The sequence below is a fragment of the Vidua macroura genome, chromosome 28 (assembly GCF_024509145.1).
Source record: "Vidua macroura isolate BioBank_ID:100142 chromosome 28, ASM2450914v1, whole genome shotgun sequence".
Lineage (NCBI taxonomy): Eukaryota > Metazoa > Chordata > Aves > Passeriformes > Viduidae > Vidua > Vidua macroura.
Window position 1 is genome coordinate 406,553 of NC_071598.1, and position 21,368 is coordinate 427,920.

General features: G+C 52.4%; 1 protein-coding gene across 1 annotated transcript; it reads left to right on the forward strand.

Moving 5' to 3' along the window:
- On the forward strand, window positions 1-14,999 carry SFRP1 (secreted frizzled related protein 1). Its single transcript, XM_054000871.1, has 3 exons — window positions 1-571; window positions 5,574-5,651; window positions 11,255-14,999. The coding sequence occupies exons 1-3, from the start codon at window positions 37-39 to the stop codon at window positions 11,575-11,577; spliced, it is 936 nt and encodes a 311-aa protein (XP_053856846.1). The 5' UTR covers window positions 1-36; the 3' UTR covers window positions 11,578-14,999.
- Window positions 15,000-21,368: the final 6,369 nt, after the last annotated feature.

Sequence of the window (21,368 nt, forward strand, 5' to 3'; positions counted from 1 at the left end):
CGGTGCCGTCGGGGCCACCGTCGGCGGGTCTTGGCGATGGGCAGCGCGGGGGGGCCCGGTGGGGCCGCCCTGCGTGCCTTGGTGTCGGTGGCCGCCGGGCTGCTGGCCTGCGGCGTGGCGAGCGAGTACGACTATGTCAGCTACCAGTCAGACCTGGGCCCTTACCCCGGCGGGCGCTTCTACGCCAAACCCCACCAGTGCGTGGCCATCCCTGCCGACCTGCGGCTTTGCCACAGCGTGGGCTACGACAAGATGGTGCTGCCCAACCTGCTGGACCACGAGACCATGGCCGAGGTGAAGCACCAGGCGAGCAGCTGGGTGCCACTGCTCAACAAGAATTGCCACATGGGTACCCAGGTCTTCCTCTGCTCCCTCTTTGCCCCCGTCTGCCTGGACCGGCCGGTCTACCCCTGCCGCTGGCTCTGCGAGGCCGTGCGTGACTCCTGTGAGCCTGTCATGCAGTTCTTTGGCTTCTTCTGGCCAGAGATGCTCAAGTGTGACCAGTTTCCCCAGGATGACGTCTGCATTGCTATGACAGCTCCCAATGCCACCGAGGTCTCCAGGCCCAAAGGTAAGGCATGGCTCGTGCTGCAGCCTTGCTCCTGGTGCTCCTCTCTGAGCTGGCAGGGCAGGTGTTAGCCCAGGAGGGGCCACACGGGACTGAAGGGGTTCTCGTGGCAGGAGGCTCATCTGAGCTCTTGTTGGCAGCAGCCCTCCTCTAGCCTCTGAGCACTCTCTGTGCCGTCCTGTTGCAAAGAAGGTAGCGTGCCCTGCCAGCTCCTCATCCCTATCCCGAAGCCGTGGGACAGGCTGTTTGGAACGTGGTGGGATTGTGCCTGTTCTGATTCCTGCACGGGCACTGGGGCTGGGCTGGACCAAGGTGTGACCCTCCGTCCTCAGATACTGCATTGTCCTGGTTCTGCTCCCGAGCCAGACTCCTGCAGGGCTGCTCTGGGCAGCAGGAGGATGTCTGGTCTCCACGGCAGAAAGTGCTGGCTGACTGGAGCCAACAGTGACAGCAGTCCTGGCAGGATCCCCCACGTCCAGTGCAGTCTTAGGGCAAGAGGCTGGGCAGCTGCTGGCTGGGCGTGCAGTGGAGATCCAGCCCTGCCTTCGGGTGGGCTGTGGGCTGGAGAGGGAGCAAGGAACCTGCCCAAAAACGATTAGGGAAAATGAACGTGGTTCGTGTTTGTTTCCATTGCATGCAGCACGTTTCTGTGGTGCCAGACTGGCTTGTTCAAGTTGCAGTGAGTCTGGCTTGTTGCTGGAAACTTGAAAATAAATAAATATCCCGGTGTCACTTTGGCGTTTGCTATTGGAGCACTGTGAAAGGCTGGCAGGAGGAATGTTTGTGGAGGGAGATGGCAGAAGGCTCTAAGAGAGTGCAGTGCTTTTTGGGCAGCAGACCGTCATTAAAGGGGATTGTCACTCCTGATTCCAGGGGAGCATAGTGCCGGCGCTCGGGAGGAGCTCGGCCACGGCCGGGGAGGGGGCTGAATGGCTTCCGTGGCTTCTGTGCTGTGTCAGAGCTCGTCTGCAGGGACGTCTGCCCTTTGCAGTTACCTGTACAGACAAAAGCTGTATGTGGTGCTTGGCTGGGAGAAGTAACCCAGCCGAGGAGGACTGTGCAGTGTTATCCTGCCCATCTGGAAAGGACTCATTCTTCAGAAAGCCCTTCTGATACAGGACAGGAGGGAAGTGCATCCTGCAGCAGAGGGGTGACACGCTGGGGTGTCTCTAGGAGCTGTGCAGGGACACCCAAGCTCAGTACCCAGAGGAGCTGTATTCAGGAGCCCATGTCACAGCTCAGTGACATCCAGAGGCAGGTAGAATGTGAAGTTTGTTCCAGTGCCAGGGGGGAACTCGGGGGTGAGCTCTGGCTGATCTCCTTGCCATGGACCAGCCTCTCCCCACAGTGGTGGCAGCACAGCCATACTGGCTTCCTTGTCATGGCTTGCCCTTCCTCATGTGACTGCTGGAGAAACCTCGTTGTTTTCCAGGAATGCTCTAAAGTAATATGTCTTATGTGAACCTGGACCCTTGGTCAAGACCGCAGCCATGTTCCGTGTTGCAGGTACAAAGGTTGCTTTTATTTCCCCGGGGACTTGCAGCCAAGCATGCTCCTGGGACAGCTGGGTCTGAGCTGCCCCTTCCAAGGTCTGAAATAGTCTGAGCTGTGTGCAGGTCATTCATTTTACAGACACTAATGAGCCAAGACCTGGGAACAGTCTTGTAAATGAGCAGCATCTGCCAGGTTTTCCACTGAGTAGTTTAATGACTTTCTCTTCACCTTTTGGACCTGTCTTGAAGGCAGCAGTGGGGTGGGACATTACTGCTTTCTTGTGGTGCCTCAAACAGTGTGGAGTGAAAAAAAGCAAACTTGAAGTTAATTGCAACCACTGGTGTGATGTGAACCAGCACCACTGGATGTCCTGCATGCCACAGAGGCTCTATTAGTGGTCCATAAGGCACCCATTGCTTCAGCTCTGGAACTGTCACCTCCTGCAGATGTCAAGTCATCCTGGGTGACCTGCAGCTCAGTCCTTGTCCCTGTGCTGGCTGGATACTTGTCTGCCTGAGTTCTGCTATGTGCGCCCTGTCCACGGTTTGTCTGTGTTTTCTGTCAGCACCAACTCCTGGAGTCCCTTTGCTCTTGGATACAGGGGTGTTTCCTGTTGATTCAAAGAGGGTCAGAACCAAGCAGTGTCCCCCTTTTCTCTTGGTACTAATAAGAGCAAACCCTTTCAGTATTTTTCACCATTAACACCTTGAAATTGGAATTTGTTTCTGCCTCTCAAAGAGCTGACCTGCTGAATTCCTTTCTCCTTAAGCACAGGCAGTAAAGCCTGCAGGCCCACAGGATGCATCAGGGGAGTTGCAGATTAATACAGCATTACACATTCCTTCTCTTGCCCCTGGAGTAAGCTGGCTCTACAGCCAGGCATTGGAAAATGGTCAGCAGGGAACAAGTGAGCTGGAGGCAGGCTGAGATTGTGCCTGGAGTTGAGCCGTCAGCTGCAGCAGATGGGCCCCAGCCAACCTGCAGTGGGCCCCGAGGGTGGGCTGGAGATGTCTGCTGTAGTGCCTCAGGAGGGATGGGAGGGCTTGCAGTTTTGGGGTGGCTGTGGCTCCACAGAACAGCAGTTTTCCTGGGGCACAGAGCTGTGCAGGAGCTGGCTGGGCCCCCAGCATTTGTGTTCCTGACTGTAGTGTGATGTGGTGATCCAGAGCAGAGGACACTTTTTCTTCCCATTGATATGGGACAGTGTCTCCAGTAGTCCTGTTGTGCTGTGAAAGGGCTGCAGGAGGCAGGACTGGAGGATGGGTTGATTTAGATTGGATATAAGGAGGAAGTTTTTTGCAGTGAGGGTTGTAAAACACTGGCACAGATTATCTAGAAACATGGTGGGTGCCCCATCCTTGGAAACATTCATGGTCAGCTTTGATGGGACTCTTGAGCAACCTGATCAAGGTTATTGATTAGGGCAGGGGGATTGTGCATAAGTGAAGCTGCTGCCTGTGGAAGGGGCTACCCAGGGGCTCCCAGCTCCAGCCCACAGGGTGGCTGTTGGCTCTGGGCCCTGGCGCAGCGAGGCAGGGGTCTCGGCCACCTCGGGTGTGTTACAGCCTGTTCAGAGGCTGCTGGAACATAACTGGAGCAAAGCCTGTATGTGCACCAGGGAACAATGAGTCTTATTTTCCATTTTTGTTTGCTTTTTTCTTCTCTTTTAATTGGTTGCCTGGGTAGCTCATAGAGTGGATGCAGCGGTGGCTTTCATGTTTGTGTGGCTGGTGTAGGCTTGGCCAGCCTCCTCACGTGCACTTCGGCTGCTGAGGCAGATTGAAGTGCTTGGCATGGCAGGTACCCTGCTTGTTCCTGACAGTGGTTCCCAGCACAGTGATGAACTCCTGGCTGTGCAGCAGATGGAGGGCTGGGCCTGTGTCACCTTCCTATGAGTACCCTCTCTCCCTTGTCACAAGCACATTAAATGTGCAGCCTGGAAAGAAATATTTGAGTGGGGATGTCATCATATCTCCAAAGGCTGGCTTCTGCCTGTGTCTCTCTGAGGGAGATGGTGATAGTGGCAGTTGCATGTTAGGGTTCTGGAAGAAGAGGTTACCCAGGTGATGGACAGCTCTCAGAGGTACAGAGAGTGTGGGACTGTAGAAGCGGATGTTGCTGCTCTGAAGGGTGACTTGTGACTCGCACATAGGAGCGAGTGGAAGGCCAGTTGCTCTGCATGTGTGATTAATAAAGTCATGGTGCATGTCCCCAGGAATTAGCATTTGGCACAGAAGAGATTTGGGGGGTGGCGACAGGGAAAGAACAAGCCATGGAAAACAAATGTCTGGCCTGAATCCCCGTGGGGCATGTGAGGCTGAGGAGACACGACACTATGCTCATGGCTGTGCCTCCCTTGCCAGCTGTGCTGGCTCTGCACCCCTCTTTCTGAGACACCTCTCTGCTTTTTCGGCCCAGCAATGCTGTGGGTTTGCTGGCCTGGCTGAGGGCTGGAAGGCCATGAGTTTACAGGCAGGGACTGGCAGATGTTTTGCTGCAGAGTTGTCCCTGAGAATAACTCCCTTGTGTGGGAAGAGCCCTTCGTCTTGCTGGACCAGGAACAAGCAGCATCTCCCAGCTCAATAAATTCATCTGCCAGTAGCTCAAGTCTACGTCTGTGCTGCTGGGTGGTCTGCTCCAACTGCAGATGGGGACCTGGAAACAGTTTCTTATTCTCTGGGTGAAGTGAGATTTCCTCCCAGGATAGATCCCAGTGAAATCCCCTGGGCTGGCATTTCCCAAGAGGCAGATGTTGGCCACTGCCAGCAACTGACAAGCGGAGGTGGCTTTGCTCTGCTGGAGCCATGAGGCTGCCCTGGGCTCAAAACAAAAGAGAGGATGACCACTCTTGGTGGTGGCAGCATCCACAAGAGCTCTGCTGGTCCACCCCAACCAGTGCTGCTCTGGGACAGGGCAGGAGTGAGGGTAGTGAGGGGCTTCCTCAGCACTGCCTGGGCAGTCTGTGGCATGGTCCCCAGTACTGAGGGGAACACTCAACTGAACTGGGCTGTCCCAGTCCTGAAGCCCTTTGCCTGGCACCAGGGTAGCACTTGAGCCATCTCTGGCAGCATCCTCCTGCTGTGCTGGGGTTCTGGCATTGTGTGCCTGCCTTGGCATGCAGTGGGGAGGGAATGTCAGCAGGTTATGGGCCATGCCCCTTGGCAAGCATCTTCTCTCAGCTGAGTGCCTGGCCCTGAGAACTCCTTTCTTTGCCAGTGCTGTCCTTTTGCTCTTAGCAGCTGCCTGTGCCTGGCCTTGGGGCCACTGACAGCATTGGAGTGGGGCTGGCAGCAGGCTGCCTATGGCCAGTGCTACCCTGTAAGCCGGTGGATGGTTCCTTACACCCAGTAGAGTGCTGTCCCACACCTGTGGGAGCTGGGAGCCTGTGGCAGGGTGCATGGACATGGATCCCCCTCGATGGGCTGACAGCATGGGCAGTGTGGCTCTGCGGTGCTACTTCTGCTGGCTTCTTGCCACCTCTCAACTGTCTTCACTTCTTTTCTCTTGCCAGGAACGACTGTGTGTCCCCCTTGTGACAATGAGATGAAGTCAGAGGCCATTGTGGAGCACCTGTGTGCCAGCGAGTTTGGTAAGAAGGAGCACTCTAGGCATGGGGAGGCTTCCCGGTTGGTCATGGGCAGCATGACTCCTGTGTGGCTAGACTGGAACTGCCACGTTTCCCTGCCCGCGGTGGTGCTGGTGTGTCCTGCGATCTGTCCCCAAGGCCAGGCACGTGTGCCTCTAGATGTCAGTGTGGGTATGCAGAGGTGGATGTTGTTAAAAAACGCAAAGCTACTTGAAGGCTTTGTCCTAAGTGAGTGAGTGAGTGAGACAATCAATAGTAAACTGAACTTCATTTAGAAAAAAAGATTATCACAAGGAAATATATTAGTTTTCTCAGATCAAACCCAGAATTAACTGGTTTTGACATCCTTGCTGGTGTATGTAACTTTCCCGGAAGATTATTAAAGGCATATTGAACAAGGTGTGCATTCCTGGGGGATTAGCACTTGAATGTGCCCTGTACTGGAGCGTGCTTATGCAAACCCAAACCTGCTCTGCATGCTGGTGTGTTACCCTTTCTGCTGGAAATGAATTCTCAACTGTCCTGCAGATTTGGTATGCCAGAAGTCTTAAGTTCAGCGCAGACTTTTTCTAACAGGGAAAAGCATCAACAGGAACACCCATGTAATAGTTTCTCAGGAATGTGCATACTTCTGGCTTGGCTGGGGAATGGGAGCAGACATTCAGTGCTTGGCCTGGCTGGGGAGTGGGAGGTGCTGAGTGCTCAGAGCTCTGTTCTGGGCAGGCCATGGGAGCTGAATCAGAGCTGCCCCTGCCTCATTGCACATACAGGGAGAGATGGTGGGGAGGGAGAAACAGCCTCTGGGATCAGCACACCTGGTTTGGATGGGAGCTCCCTGCCCGGGCTTGCGGTGATGCGGAGGCATTGCCCCAGTCCAGGGGCTGGGGGACCTTCATCCCAGAGAAGGAGCAAGAGGCACTGGCCAGTGGCAGCAGGGGATCTGGTGCTGGTGGGTCACTGCACTACCTGTCCCCTTGCCAGAGGTGTGCAAGGAGTGAGCCGAGGGGGTGTCCTGCTGGTAAGGGAAATACAAACTTAACCACATGCTTGTCATCAGCTTCTGCTGCTAAATATCCTCCCGTGCTCCGGGACAGTTCTACAACAGGGAGCAGAGGCCAAACCAGAGGAATTCCCTGCCTCAGCAGAGCAGCTTGGGACAGTGACTTGCCCACAGTGTTAAGTTGTTACTGGGAAAGACAGTGGTGACAGTGTCCAAAGGATGGAATTATTTCCTGGCAGATGTGGTCCATCTGTAGCCAGCTGGGGAGCAGGAACACGGGACAGGATGCAATGCAGGTCCTACCTGTGCCCTGTGAGGGAAGGCAGTGAAGGGGTGAGAAGGACTCTCAGTGGAGGGAGTGGCTAGTGGAGGAGGCATTGGCTTCAGGAAGTTTTCCCAAAGCCCTTGGATCTTTGTTTAGTCTTGGGGGGTTACTGTCATGGGGTGATTTCTCAAGGAAAGCTGTTTATCTGGCACTATATAAACTCCTAAACCTTCAGACTGAGTTTTCTCATGCACGTCCACCAAGGTAAACACCGGCAGCTGACAGGTTACAGATCCTCATCAAAGCCAGACATGTACAATAAATGTTTAAACTAACATGTACTGCATGGGGCAGCTGTTGGTAGGTCTTGCACTGATTCCTGTTGTGTCATTATTGCAGGTTTTCTCTTACATCCCAGCAGCTTGGTACAGAAAAGAGGTGAGGACCACTTTGCCCACCACAGATGTGGGGCTGTGGCTGTGTAGCAGCCCTGGTGTTGGCCTAGAGTGCAGTGCAGGAAGAGAACTGCAGTGAGCTGTGAACACAAACTGTAAAGGCAGGGCAGGGGAGGATCTTGGACAAGGTGCTGGGGGTCAGAGGGAGACTGCCAGCCTCACGGTCCAGCAGAACTCTGGGTTTGCCTTTGTTTGAGCAAGGATGAATGTGGACTCTAGGATGCTGCTTTGAGGCAGCTTGGCTGTTCCTCTGAGAATAAGAGAGCTTTGGGGTGGATGTCAGTGAGGGGTACCAGAACCCTGGCCTGGGCACAGAGCTGGATCAGCACAGGGGGCTGGATCAGGTACGTGGGGGTAACTGCGGTGTAGATTTTAGTGTAGGGCTGGTGTGCTGAGGCAGCGATGGAAGCATGAGAGCAGCCTCCAGTGCCCCCACAGCCACCTCCCCCAGCTGCCCTGGGCTGCAGCCAGTGCTTGTTTCTTACTCCAGGAGTTCATTCCACGCTCTGTTTCTCTTAGTGATTTTATTTATTGTTTCTGCCCTTTCTCTGGGGTCTGAGGGGATCCTGCTGAACGGGCTCTGTGGCACTGAGGACTGCAGAACAATCAATACATGCTGTTTATTTTTTCTCTGTGACTGACAGGTCCTTGCCTGCAGCCTTCTCGTGTTACAGCCCTAATGTGTCTTCTGGCAGGTTTCTTCCTTCTCAGTGATTTCTAAAGGAAGGAAGAACGAGGCTGAAGGAACAGTGAAGCTTTCCCTTCTCTCATGTTCCCTTTCCTGCACACGAGGTGCTGGAGTGGGGCCCCTGCCCGTGCAGGCAGGAGAACAGCAGAGACAGCATCCCAGTCCTGTGCTGAAAAAGAGGGGTGGAGGTGCTGGTGGGGAGCAGGAATGGTGCATGGTAGTGGCTTGTGAACAGGGCACAGGGGCTTCTGCTCTCAGCTGGTGGCTATTGTGGTACAGTGCTGTCCTTGGAGAAGGTTGTGCTGGAACATGTGTGTGTCCCATGAAAGTAATTGGTAAGAAGGGCTTGTGGGTGGCACGTTGATCCTGCAGCCCTCTTGGGCTACTGTGGCATGCAGAGTGCCAGGGGCCGGTGCTGCCACCAGTGCCACAGCTGATGCTGAAGCAGTTGCCACAATACAGCTGCTGGACTGGAAAGGTGGCACATGCTCCTGCTGTGGATAACTCTCCTGGGGTCAGCTCCTGCCTGGCAGCCACAGCTGAGGATTAAGTCTGTCTGAGCAAACGTGTCCTGGGATCTCAGGGGCGATTCTGGCCCTTCTCCCGCTCGGTGCTGAGACAGATTTGGTGTGGCGTGGGGGGGGGTGGAAAGGCCAGGGTTCCCAGTGAGGAAGCTGTTTGCTTTGGCAGCTCAGCTGGGTCCTGGAGCCAAGACTCAAAGCATCCTGCTCGAGCCCTCGGCCTGCTGCGGCGGCATTCCCAGCGCTGGGGAGACGCCAGGCGAGCTGCTGCAGCACCACGGTCCCCACCAAATGCCACGTTCTAGGAAAGCCAGAGGTTGGAGGCTGCCTCCCACTGCGTGGTGGTGAGCTCTTCGAGTGGGATGAGCATTGGAATGAGTGTACCCTCAGGCACTGCTTTTCTGGTGTTCATGCCAAAGCTGTGTGTCTGGCCTGCCACTATGGAACCCAGCTTTCATACCTGGGAATCTCACCTGGAATGTGGGTTGGAACTTAGGGAATGTGGACCAATTAAGTGAACAAGGGGAATTTGGAGAGCCAGGTCACTGCAGAGGAATGAGGGCTGAGCAGAGATCATCGTGCTTGTGTGACTGCTCAGCCTGCAGCACCAAAGGCAGATGAAGCTTGGTGGTCCATGAGCCAGGCCGTGTTTACCTGGGCAGCACTGCAGGTTCTTGCTGCTTACGAGGACATTGCTGCTGGGAAGAACAGAGCCTGACACAAACTATTTGCAGCCCTGGTCAGCCTCCTCCTTCATCCCCCTTGCCGTTATCCCATCTTGGCTCTGTGTGCTGCTCTGCATGAGCAAGGTTTGGATGAGGTTTTGGTTTACATCTGGATTTATGGTTCCCCTGGGCAGCTCCCATGAACCTGCATCGTTGGCTCGCAAACTGCTGTGTGCAGGGAAGGGAGTAGCTGCGAGCTCCCACAGCACAGGATTACCAGGCCTTCTTTGTCTTCCATGGTGTGTGATTCTTGGAGTAGGTCAGCGCCTCCACTAGCTGGCAGATCCTTTTCTTCCTCCAGCAAAAAGGATCAAATTTTACAGTGATTTCAGCAAAGCAAACAAGCCATTGAAAACAAGCAATTTTGCAAAAGTCTCCTATTGTAATGTTGTAATGATGCTTTACTATTCCTCCTGCCCTGGCCACCTCTGTGCTTAGTGCAAGGGCTCCAGTCAGCATGAATAAAGGAAGTGAGGCTGACATTGAGGGGTGTTGCTGCTACTGCTGCCCAGTTGATGTCATGCAGCTTAGAGCTGCTTGAAAACTACTTACTTCATTTTCCAGATCTGTTGCAAACTGATCTGGTTCAGCATCTTTAGCTCCTTAAAGCTGGAGTTTCTTTAGCTCCTGGATTTGGAAAACAGATGGAATGAAAATTTCTCTTAGGTTTCCAGTCCTAGATTACTTTCTTATACAATAGCAGTGTAACGTGACAGGGCTCTTGGCAAACCTAGGGGATGTTTTTGGCACAGGGGCAGACAAACACCGTTGCTCCTGTTGCCAGGGTAGTGGCTGGGAGCACGAGGGTGATACTGAGTCTCTGCTGTCTGCTTGGGATTGTCATCGTGCTGTCCTGCTGCCATCTGCGTCTGGAAGGGTGAGCAGTGCTCCTGTCCAGGAAGCAGCACGTGTTCACTCTGCATGTTCCAGCAGAGCAGGGCTTCAAGGAATGATGCTGTGAGGACCTGTCTCCCTGCCAGAGCCAGAGGTTCTTGTGGACTGCCTGCAAGTGCCCTGAGACTCTAATGAGGAGGGACAGCAGCCAACCAATCACCTCTCTGAGCACTTGTTATCTGCAGCTCTGAAGTAATCTCCCAAATGATGAAAATATGTTAGCAATTTTAGTCCATATGTGCTTTTCCCCAAAAATGAGGCAGAGCCAAATGGCACTGAAATGATGTTTTAATGTACAACACATTTTCATCATTTTTCCCATGTATACAAAATTCCTCTTCATGGTCATGGCAAAAAACCTTATTTTTCTTTTTTTAAGGTGGGGGGTATTGCGATTAAGTCAGGAAAATGCTGAACCAAAGAGGGTTTGGAATGTTTTTCATGGAAGTTGTATCAGACCAACTTCCCTTCTCCCAGGGAAGATGCAGGCACATGAGTGCATGCCAGGATCTCCATAGCTCTGATGCAGGGACATCCAGTGCTTGGAAACTTGTTTCACAGGCACCTGAGGGCCGGTGTGACTGCAAACAAATGCTTGAGAAGCCAAATTGACCTTTTAAATGATCCTTTCAAGAGTCTCTCCATGCCTCTAGAGCAGGGAAGTCACCTAATTTACTCAGTTAACATTTGTGCTTGGCAGCTGAACAAGTCCCCTCTCAAATGGAAAGTGCTGGGTGCTTTGCTGCAGGAAGGGGAACAAAGATGTCAGTGTTTTACCTTGGTGCTCTCCTGGGCATGGGGCAGCTCCACCTCAGGTGCAAGGGTACGAGTGTCATACGGGGCCAGGGTGATGCCATGGGGCAGGAGGATTCAGGAGCAGATTAGGGAGAAGGGGAATGCAGGAGTGGAGCAGGTCACTGTGTGTCTGCAGAGGGACAAGACATTGCTGCTGTCCTGGGGCCACGGCACTGCTGCCTCAGCCTCACTTAGCAGAGGCTTTGTGCCGGTGAAGGCTGCTTAGGAGTTTTGGTTTTCCCCTCTCCCATCTTGTTTTACAGCTCTTAAGATGACCATAAAGGAAGTGAAGAAGGAGAATGGGGACAAGATGATCATTCCACGGAAGAGGAAGGCACTGAAGCTGGGGCCCATCCGGAAGAAGAACCTGAAGAAGCTGGTGCTGTTCCTAAAAAATGGGGCAGACTGTCCCTGCCATCAGCTGGACAACCTCAGCCACTACTTCCTCATCATGGGCCGCCAGGTGAAGACCCAGTACCTGTTGACAGCCATCTACAAGTGGGACAAGAAGAACAAAGAGTTCAAGAAGTTTATGAAGAAGATGAAATCACCCGACTGCCCGACGTTTCCGTCCGTGTTCAAGTGATGTGCTGGGTGGCGGGAGAGCCACCGGGACCTGCGCAGTCGGGCACGGCGGCTTGGTCTCGCTGCTCTGCAGCAGGGATGCTGGAGCCCAGCCCTCCTGCTCCTCCATCCTGCTCCTCAGAGCTCCCTCACTGATCTCAGCCCTCCCACATCCTTGGCCTGATCGCCTGGGCACGCGCTGCCTGTGCTCCGAGCAGTCGCTGAGGTCACACACGATTTACGTCTGCATTGTCTAAAGACCTGTTATTGTACAGATATGTACAACCATTGAAATAGCAGCTGTCAGGTAAAGAGGGCAAGCAGAGGGGTGTGAGTGATGTTAAGAGCTTGCATGCTTGCAGAAAGGACCCTCATGACCACGTCACTCCTGTCTTCAAGGCTGCAGGATTGCCCTGAATTCCTGTATGAACCAGAGCTGGCTGATTAGACAGAGATCCTATCTTCATGATCAAAATTAATAAATGAGTAGTGGAGAACCCATTACAACCTCTGATAAGAATTCCTAATAGCTAATTGCCCTCACTGTAAAAAATATCCCATTATAGTCTTAACCTGCTTAGTTTAAGCCTTAACCCTGACTCCTTGTGGTGCCTTGTTGGGCTGGAGCCCTCCCTTACCAGCATCTCTCGTAGTGTCTCCCTGGGTGCCTGCCTTGGCATCTGCTCTGCCAGCTGAGCCCCTTTTGCCCAGTGCTGTGCTGCACCCAGGTAGCCTTTGAGTCTGCACTGTGCCCAGTGTCTTGGTGCACTGGCAGGGGCAGAGGGGGCTCTGTGCCTCACCTGTGCCTTTGGCCTTGTGCAAGCCCCTGTCTCAGCAGCGTTCAGCTGAGATCCCCCACCTGCGTGTGGCAGTTTCCGTGCACAGCTGGCGTGCCCAGACCTGTCATTCCATTTTGAGCCCGAGCAAAGGTTTGGTTGCTGGCCTGCCTGGGGCTTTGGCTGGGGGGAACTCATGGCCAGCTCCTCCAGCTTGTGTCACTTCCTCACTTTACCAGTGATGTTTTTATAGTTCCTTTAGGCTGCTGGCAAAGTACCAGAGTGCAGAAGGCCAAGAACTTTTCCCTGAAGAGCACTGCAGGGAATGTATCGTCTCTGTCTTCCCCTCTTTGCTGTGGGACCCATCAGTCTGGGGTTTTCTCTGTTTGATCTATGACAACTTGGCTCTCTATCATTATGTCTTTTTTGCCGTAATTGAAATGTCATGTTTGTATGATTTCAAATAGCTTATGAAAGACAAAGACTATCTTACCCAAATGACTACATTTATCAACCAAGCTGAAATTCATTATTCTGTTAATTGGACTGGTTCTCTTTTTCACAGACCCATACCACTCTGTATTCATTATCCTTCCTCCTTCCATTTAGTATTCTCATCCATAACCAATACTCTAAGAGAATGAATATCTGATGTCTGAGATAATCCTGTTGTATCACAGTTAAGTGAAATAACAAATCCTCATTTTTGAGGTTTGAACCAAACCCCCTCAAAACTGGTAAATTAATTGTTCCTTAGCTTGGGAGTGGTGCTTATTTCCCACATGGGGACAGAGCCATGGACTTGATTGTAGAAGAATTCTATTAACAAGCCAAGTACTCTGAGGAATGATGTTTCACAGCTAACAGAGAGATGGATTTAAGATGTGAACTTTGTAGAGTCTCCTTAGGTTGTCTTAGACCACCATTTGTAGTAGTGTTGTTTCTTTATTGCAAAATTAATCATTGTAGATAATGTGCTTTATTAGCGACATAAAGAAATAAATAAACCATGGGCTTTAACATCACAGATTGATGAGGTGAAATGATGGAGAGGGCTGGCAAATCCAGCCCTGTGGGGAATGTTGTCAGGACATGATGAGCTGAAAGTGTGGCTCTCTGTGAGTGCCCACAGTGCCCCTAAAAGCCCCACTGGGACGGGGCAGGGACCCTCTGTCCCCGCTGCCTCACCTTCCTGAGCGCAGCACAGCAGAGGGTTGCCTGTGGCAGAGAGAATGCTGCTGCTAAAATTGCCAAATGAATCCATCAAATACGATTCCCCCAATCTCCCTTTTTATAAAGAGAGGCTGTTTCCTAACCCTTTTGGGGCTGCTGCAGCATGACTGGCTGTGGGTGTGCTCGGGGAGCCTGGCCTAGAGGCTGTCGATGGTCTCAGGGCATTGCAGCAGGCTGTCCAGGGAAGTGCTGGAGTCACCAGCCCTAGAATGCTTCAAGAAATGATTAGATGTGGCACATTGGTTTAGTCGACATGGTGGTGTTCAGCCAACAGTTGGACTCAATGGTCTTGGAGGTCTTTTCCAACCTTTTTGATTCCATGATTCTGTGATTGCATGCCCACTGGCATGCAGCAGCTGTAGCAGGTTGCAGGGAGAGCAGGTGCCCTTCCTGGGAAGCTCCTGCTGCTTCAGCCAGCCCTGTCTGCAGCTCACAGGTGGTTTTAATCAAAGTGATTTTTTACCCACCTGTTGGGTGAGGAGCTGCTGAGAATGTGCTGCAGCCCCAGCTGGGCATTAGTGCAGGGGAAGGTTTAAGAGCTCGGGGTAAGCAACAAGTTCTTTCTGCAATGCCTGAGACATTGGCTGCAGCGGTTGTCACCACAAGACCAGGTAAGGTCAGTGCTGTGGAGCTGCTGCTTGGGGTCTGCTTTTCCCAGCTCAGAGCTGGTGCCTGGGGCAGTCTGAGAGCTGACCTGGGGCAGTTCAGGGCCTGGACTGAATCTGGCTCTGCTTTGTGTCCCTGCATTTCACTGCTGGTTCATCTGTGGTCATTCAACAAAGTGAGAGCATCAGGTCGGTTTGAAGAGATGCAGGAAGCCAGGCAGTGTGTTTGCTGAAAATTTATAGAATCGATTCCTTTACTAGCTTCTTGTAACTGGCAAATCCTGAAGTATTTTTTGGTCATGTAAAAAGTGAGACTTGCAGTCAGACTGCTGCATGTGGGTGCCTTTGTTGTCTTTAGATTTCCTATACTGCTCTCCAACAAGAAAAGTTTACTAAAACCTGAAGTGGGCTAAGTGTAAACTATGGAGAAAGTACCCAAGATCCTGGATTGTGCCTGTGTGGAGTCATGTGGAGCAAACAGATGTTTACTGAAACAAGGAAGCACAAAAGTCTCCTTAAAACAGGCACCATGTGTCTGGAGTAGTGTTCCCAGAACAGAGAGATGGGTGTTTGTGCAGTTCACGGATACACTTTACATTTTAGAATGTCAGATGCTGATTGTTATGATGAGTTCTGGTTTAAGTTACAAGCATGTGTATAAGTGCTCAGTCATACTTTGTGCTGGGAGACACCCTCGGTTTTGGCCTGCTGTGGGGTGTCTGTGGGACAGTGATGTGCCACCTCTGGGACACTCAGGCTTGCTACAGCCTGGGCTTGTTTGAAGTATGAACCTTAAATCCTAAAATAAAATATGATCCTTTTGTGACTCACTTTATCCTCCCAATAATGTTTATCTTCTTTGCTCCAGCATTTCTTCTGTTGAGTTCCACCTGTCTGGCCTTCAGTTTGTAGTTCAGTTACAAACTAAATAACAGCTTTCTTTCATGCTATACAAAAACTCATCTTCCATCCCTCAGTTGATTTTTTTATATTGCTGGCAGTCTGTCTTCTGCTTTGACTGCTGTTGGGAAGAACAGCTGAGCAGGTGGGGGGGATTTGTTCTGGAGAAGAGAGGACACCAGCCTGGTGTGTCTGATGTGGAACTCTCTGAATGCTGTGCAGGATGAGGGGGCGATGCACCGGAGCTGTGCCAGCCTGAAGCTGGCTCACAGCCAGCAGGTCTGGGGTCATCAGCTAAACATCTGCCATCTGGAGCTGGGTCCTGCTTTAATCAGCTGTTCCATAAACAGGCAACTCAGGTGTGCAGTGAGTATAGCACACTGAAAAATAACTGAGTAAGAGTGGAAATAACGAGCTCCTCCCTTTGCAGGCAGATGGAGCTGCCTTGACTGCGCTCACCGCTCTGCCCGGGGCCAGGGAAGCAGGGGACAGAGCCCTGACTGAGCTCCCTGTGGCTATAGATGGGCCCAGCAGTGAGGGGCTGCTGGGTGAACGTGCAAGGTCTCAGCTGAAACGTTCTCTAAAGCCACAGTGAAACTCTCCTTTCCCTGCCCCAACACTAGAAACCTTGCAGAGAAAATACTCCACTGTGTTTCAGAGGCTGCTCCTGCTTTCTCACTGTGTCATGCTGGATGACCCTTAAAAAGGACACACATACACACGTAATTAAAGCCACCCTCCACCCCAAGGCCAGAGCTGTGTTTGGAAACCACTGTTCCCTGGTGCAGAGGCTCTTTTTTCCATCCCAGCCAGGCTCTGCATGCCGCAGTGGCACCGCCAAGGAGAAAGAGCTCCCTCAGACCTGGTGAGGAAAAGCATCTTCCAGTGTCTTTAGTGAGTGCTTTTAAAATCCCTGTTTTCCAAAGGAACAGACATTTTTTTATTACTGTTTCTTCCCCAGTAATCCCATCTGAGCCTCTGAGCATGCAGCCTGTTGGATAAGCTTCTCCCTTTGGGCAGTCTGTAGGTGTCCAAGCCATGCTTGAATGTCTTCCTTGGAAGGGGAGTGGGGCAAGCTGGCGGCTCCTCTGCTCCTGGGAGGGTCTCACTGCAGACAGACCCAGATGCAGGGTCAGGAGCTCTGCAGCACACGGCTTCCCAGAGCAAAGCCCCATCCTCGAGAGCCTTGAGGGAGGGAGTGCGGGTCAACCTGTCAGGGTGGCCTCACAGCCTTGAAACAAATGAGGGCTTTGTTTCAAGAACTTCCCATCAGAGGCTGAAATCTCCTCTGGGCAGCAGTCTGCCACGAGAATGTTGCCTGCATGGCGGGAGCAGGGTTTGCTGCGCCCCTGCCATTGGCAGAGAGTCTGCCAGTGCCCGCCAGCGCCAGGGGAGCCCTGGCTCTGTCTCTTCCCGGCACATCAGAGTGATGAATCTGTCTCCACTTGCCAGTGTGAGGGCACGGGCACGCTGCAGCACAGCGGGCTCCTCTCACAGCCTGCCAAGATCCCAAGAGCCACAAGCAGTCAGCAAACAGTCCTTCTTTTCTGAAGAAGTGTGCTAGGATGGGGAATTCACTGCTGTCTGAAACGCTTTTCCTTTAGAGACAACCAGGAGAAATTTGCCAGGCCGTTCTGTGGAGAGGAGGAGGGAAGCCAGGATGTGGCTGGAGGGATCCATACCTGATGCAGTCAGTACAGCATTCTTTGGGATCCAGCTCTCTGCTCTTGTTCTGAGGTGCAGGGACAGCTCCATGGGGCTGCCACCAAAACTGTTCTTTTTCTTTAGCTCAGGCTGGAGCCCATTGTGCTACTGGCAGCCTGTGCTATTGGCACTTCACTGCCTCAATCTTTCTCCAAACTCATGAGTTACTGATGTGGCAGAGGGACTAATTTGCTGGGAGGTGTGGTATTGTATATGAATACATTATGGCCCCAGGAGGATGGTGGAGTGTGAGTATCTCTGCTGTTACTTGGAAAGAAATGAGGAGATCAGGGCATTTGCCTTGGGCAGGCTGACGAGCATGTGTGCAGCCTCTCCTGCATGATGTACATTAAATCCTGAAAATATCAAACTGCAGCCCCTTGAGACAGATGTGACATCTTCAGATTGGTCATCCTCAAGTGGGGGTGAGCACACCCAGCCCAGACAGCCTCCCCAGTACAGCAAGAGAAAATATGGATTTGGAGAAGATTGAGCTATTTGTGGAAGCTCTGAGGTAATTTAACATGTGTCTTCTTGCAGGGCTTGTGGAACAGTGATAGTGGCATCAAAACTGATGGTGCTGGCTGGCATGTTCAGATTTGTATGTTAAGTAGTCTTTAATAAAATGTTAGTATCAGGTTAAACTTTTATCAAAGTCCGGCTCCTGGATTAACACTTGCCCAGAGTTGAGGCATGACTATGTGTGGCACTACATAAATGATTAAACACTATCCTGCACAGCTGAATCTCTGCAGCCCCAACTGCCTGCTCCAGAGTGTTTGCAATTTCTTCTCCATTTCAGTCTTTCATTCGTCCTATATGTTTATTTAATAATCTTGGAAGACCTTTTAAGCTTCCTGGGTTTAATGTTTGCTAAACACCCTGTCACTTCCACTTGTATTGATAATTCCAGCCCCTGTGCTCTGTGGGACAGGACAGCTCTGTGCTAACACAGACCTCAAAAGCCAGTGCAGCCCAGGCAGGGCCCGTGGGAGCTGAGGTGGGTGCTTGTCAGCTGGATCATCTCACCCTTGCATTACCTCAGCCCCTGTGCTCTCCACGGGCCCTGGCAGTATTAGTTTCACAAATTCATTTTCCTGCACAAAAGCTTTTGGTTACTCTGGAATTAGGGGCTGTTTAGAGTTCATTGTTTTCCCGAGCTGCCTTGTTTTGCTGTAATGCTGAGACGCCTGGGCTGCAGGAACCTAATCCCCCTCCTCCTCCAGCAGCCCCGCTCTGTGAAAATCTGTTCTCTGCTTAAGTGCAAATTGTTGATGGGAGATAGCAGCGGGTCTTTCTGCTTCCATTTAATGTGTCAGCAGAGAAAGACATCTGCTTGCAATTATGGGCATGGCCTTGCTGAAGGATTGGTCTGGTAGATTTTATAAGGTAATAGGAAATCTTTATCAATTCATAATTCCTGGTGTCAAAGAAAGGAATATGTTTCATTTAAAATTTTCACCTTTTATTTTACAAAATCATAGGCTAAAACATGAGATTGATATCAAGGGAAGAATCCATGTGCTCTCTGCACGTGAAGAGTGAGTCCTGGGTTTCCCATGCAAAAGCCTCTGAGCCAGCGAGGGCCACTCTGGGGAGCGAGTGGGCTCTGCTGCTGGTCCTTGGCTGCCCTCTGCACCATGCCACAGAGACAAATCATTTTGGAAATTATTTGGTGTTGGCTTTGCAGCATGATCTGAAACAGGAAAATTGTCTCCAGTGCAGTGCCCAAAGCATTGGAATCTCTTGGATGGGGCAAGTGGCCGCAGAGGAGCTGCTGTGCACTGGCACATCCTGAGCTGGTGGGGGGCCCCTGTGGCTGCAGAAGTGTGTCCTGTCAGCTGCAGCACTGCTCTGGTGGGAATTCTCCCATCTCGGTCATACAGTGGGAAAACGTCCCAAGAGCTCTGGACTTTGCATCTTGTTGTGGTTCTGGGGATGCTGCTGGTCACAGAGGCACAGGAGAACCTTCCAGAGCCCCAGGGTGCTCTGGACTCCCTATACCCTGGGCTGGCAGCCTCCATCTGAGGTCTGCAGGTGATGCACCCAGGGAAGATGCAGGCTGGTGGGCTTGCTAGTCATCTCCTGCTGATTTGGAGCATTAGACTATGCAGGACTGAGTTTGATTTCTTCCCCTCTCCCCAGTTTTTTAGTAGCTGACAGTTGTTACCAGCGTGAGGTACTAACTTTTTATTTTGAACGCATGAGTTCAGGCTTGTTAATCACTTCCAAATGTCCCCATCTAAGGGCGATATTGTTTCAGCTTTCAGCCACTAATTTTTTGAAATCTCTGAAATAAGACTCTGCTCTCGAACATGTGCTGGAGAGTTGTTCCTTTCCGCTGTATTTTTAAAATATACATGTGGTTTAATTCAACAAGAGGGCTAGAGGGGACATTTTTCCTCCAGTTTTTCCCCCCTCTTTTTCTTTAGAGCTATGTCTGCCAAACCACCCAGCTCTGTGCCAGCAGCAGCCCCTGGATGATCCCAAATGCATTTGGGGGCTAAGAAGTGTGTTTCTGGGCAAGCTCAGCTCTGCTGCCCTGCAGTACAGACTGAGATGTACCCGGGGTCAAGGGCAGCTGGGCTGTGTGTACCAGACACAAGGAGAAGGGTTGGGCTTGCAGCAGCTCCAGAGCACGGGCAGCCCTGGAGTCATGCTCCCTCACTCCTCAGCCAGGAGGGCTGTGCTTGCTTTGTCGTCTGCTGGACAAGACAAAGCCCAGCTGTGATGGGGATTCAGGCTGCTGGGCTTGGAAGGTCAGTGAGTGCTTCAAAGCTGTAGGAGAAATGGCAGTGAACACTCATGGCTCCAGCAGACACCAAAAATCTGCGGATATATCAAAACAATGGGATATGATTATTCAAAAATGTGAACTGCAGGAAGGAGTCCTGCCAGGCCTAAAGCCCTCAAGGAACTTGGTTGTGTCTGGGCTCAGGGATCTCAAGGAAACATTAATTTCTGTGACTAAACTGGCTTTTATGTGTCTTGGTTTTGGTAGGACTCTTGAAGAGATTTGGGTGCTCCACGGGGTCTGGCAGTTACAGGAGCTGCTTCTAACCCAGACATCAGGCAGGGAACTCTGACTTCAGGGAGAAAGAGATATTTTAAAATTATTTCCACTTGATTTGTAAAGAAGAAAAGTGGTGGGGGAGGGATTCAGGGAAAAGCTGTTGGTGCAGTATCCAGTAGAAACAGACCAAGGAGGCCCTGGTGAGGACTGAATTGGGCTGTGTTTCACCGGGGCAGTACCCTGCCTCCCTCCTGGCCAGCATGGCCACTGACTGCAGACAGCAGAGCCACGTCCCTGTGCCAGGGCCATGCCCTGTGCCCAGCACAGCTGGGGCCACCATGGTGGTGGGGCTGAGCCAGGTCTCCTGTGCCTCCACCTGCAGTCTCAGCCACAAAGCTCTCTTGCCTTTGCTGGGGAATTGCTGCTGATGGAAACCCTCTTCTGTCTCCAGCTCTTGGAAGCTTTTGAGCTTGTTGAGGCTGTTACGTCCTGTGGTTTTGTTGATATTATAAATAGATGTTGTAACTGAACATGAAAGAATTTGTGCTGACCAAGGCTTGTCCTTATTAGATGCAATGAATGATGAGGGATAGTTGCTGCCAGGCCCAGTCTCATCCCATGGTGTCCTCTGATGGCTCTTTCACCTGCAGCACCCCTGCAGATGCTGGATGCTCCCTGCACAGTCAGCCAGGTGGCAGGTCTTCCTTTCAGGAGGATGGGATCCTGGGCTGTGCGTGCGTGGAATTTCTGTGTTATGACAAAGATGTAGAGAGAGATTCAGTTTAAGGGCTGGGGTGTCGACGGAGACTCCAGCAGAGCCGAGAGGAGCTTTGGGCAGAGCTTTATGCGGTTCCTCTCCTGAAGAGCACATCCAGGAGCCAGAACACGCAGCTCCCCGCTGGCTGTAACCAGAGGAACAATGAACAAAGGCACCGGGGGGGCTCCGCGTGGGACAGCGCGTCAGGCTCGGAGCTCCTGCGGGCTGTCGGGGCCGGCAGCGAAGGTTCGGCTCCGACAGCACCGGCGAGCCGTGGAGCAGCAGTTTGGGTGTGGGGGCAGCGGGGGGCGATGCCCGGGCGGCGGGTGCCACCTCACGGTGGCGGAGGGGAGCGGGGACGGAGCCCGGGCGCACCGAGAGCTCCGGCGGAGCCCCGCGCTGCCCCTCGCCCCCAGGGGCTGCCCTGCTCCAGCTCTGCAGCCGCCTCCGGCTCCCTCTCCCGATCCGAGCTCTCCGTGGCTTCTCAAGAGAAGCAAATGGTCACAGAATCCCAGAGCAGTTTGCGTTGAAAGGGGCCCCAAAGACCATCCAGTTCCAGCTGCCTGCGTGGCCAGGGACACTGCCGCTGGGTCAGCTTGCTCATAATCCCGTGTGGCCTTACCTGGAACACTTCCAGTGATGGGGCATCCACAATTGTCCCTCGAGGGTGGAGATGTGCCCTACAGCACATGGAGGGATGTCTGTGGATGTAATCCCCGGGAATCTTTGAGTGAGGGGAGAGCTTGGCTGACAGCATTGTTTAGCAGCTGATCTCCTAAATGGTGCAGCAACGGCAACTGTTAGGATTTTAACTGCAATGTCAAC

What these genes read in the sequence shown, in the direction of transcription:
- SFRP1 (XM_054000871.1), top strand. Translation starts at nt 37, where the DNA reads ATGGGCAGCGCGGGGGGGCCCGGTGGGGCCGCCCTGCGTGCCTTGGTG. An exon ending in CGAGGTCTCCAGGCCCAAAG is followed by an intron (nt 572 to 5,573) that starts GTAAGGCATGGC and finishes TTCTCTTGCCAG; the next exon opens with GAACGACTGTGTGTCCCCCT. An exon ending in CCTGTGTGCCAGCGAGTTTG is followed by an intron (nt 5,652 to 11,254) that starts GTAAGAAGGAGC and finishes CTTGTTTTACAG; the next exon opens with CTCTTAAGATGACCATAAAG.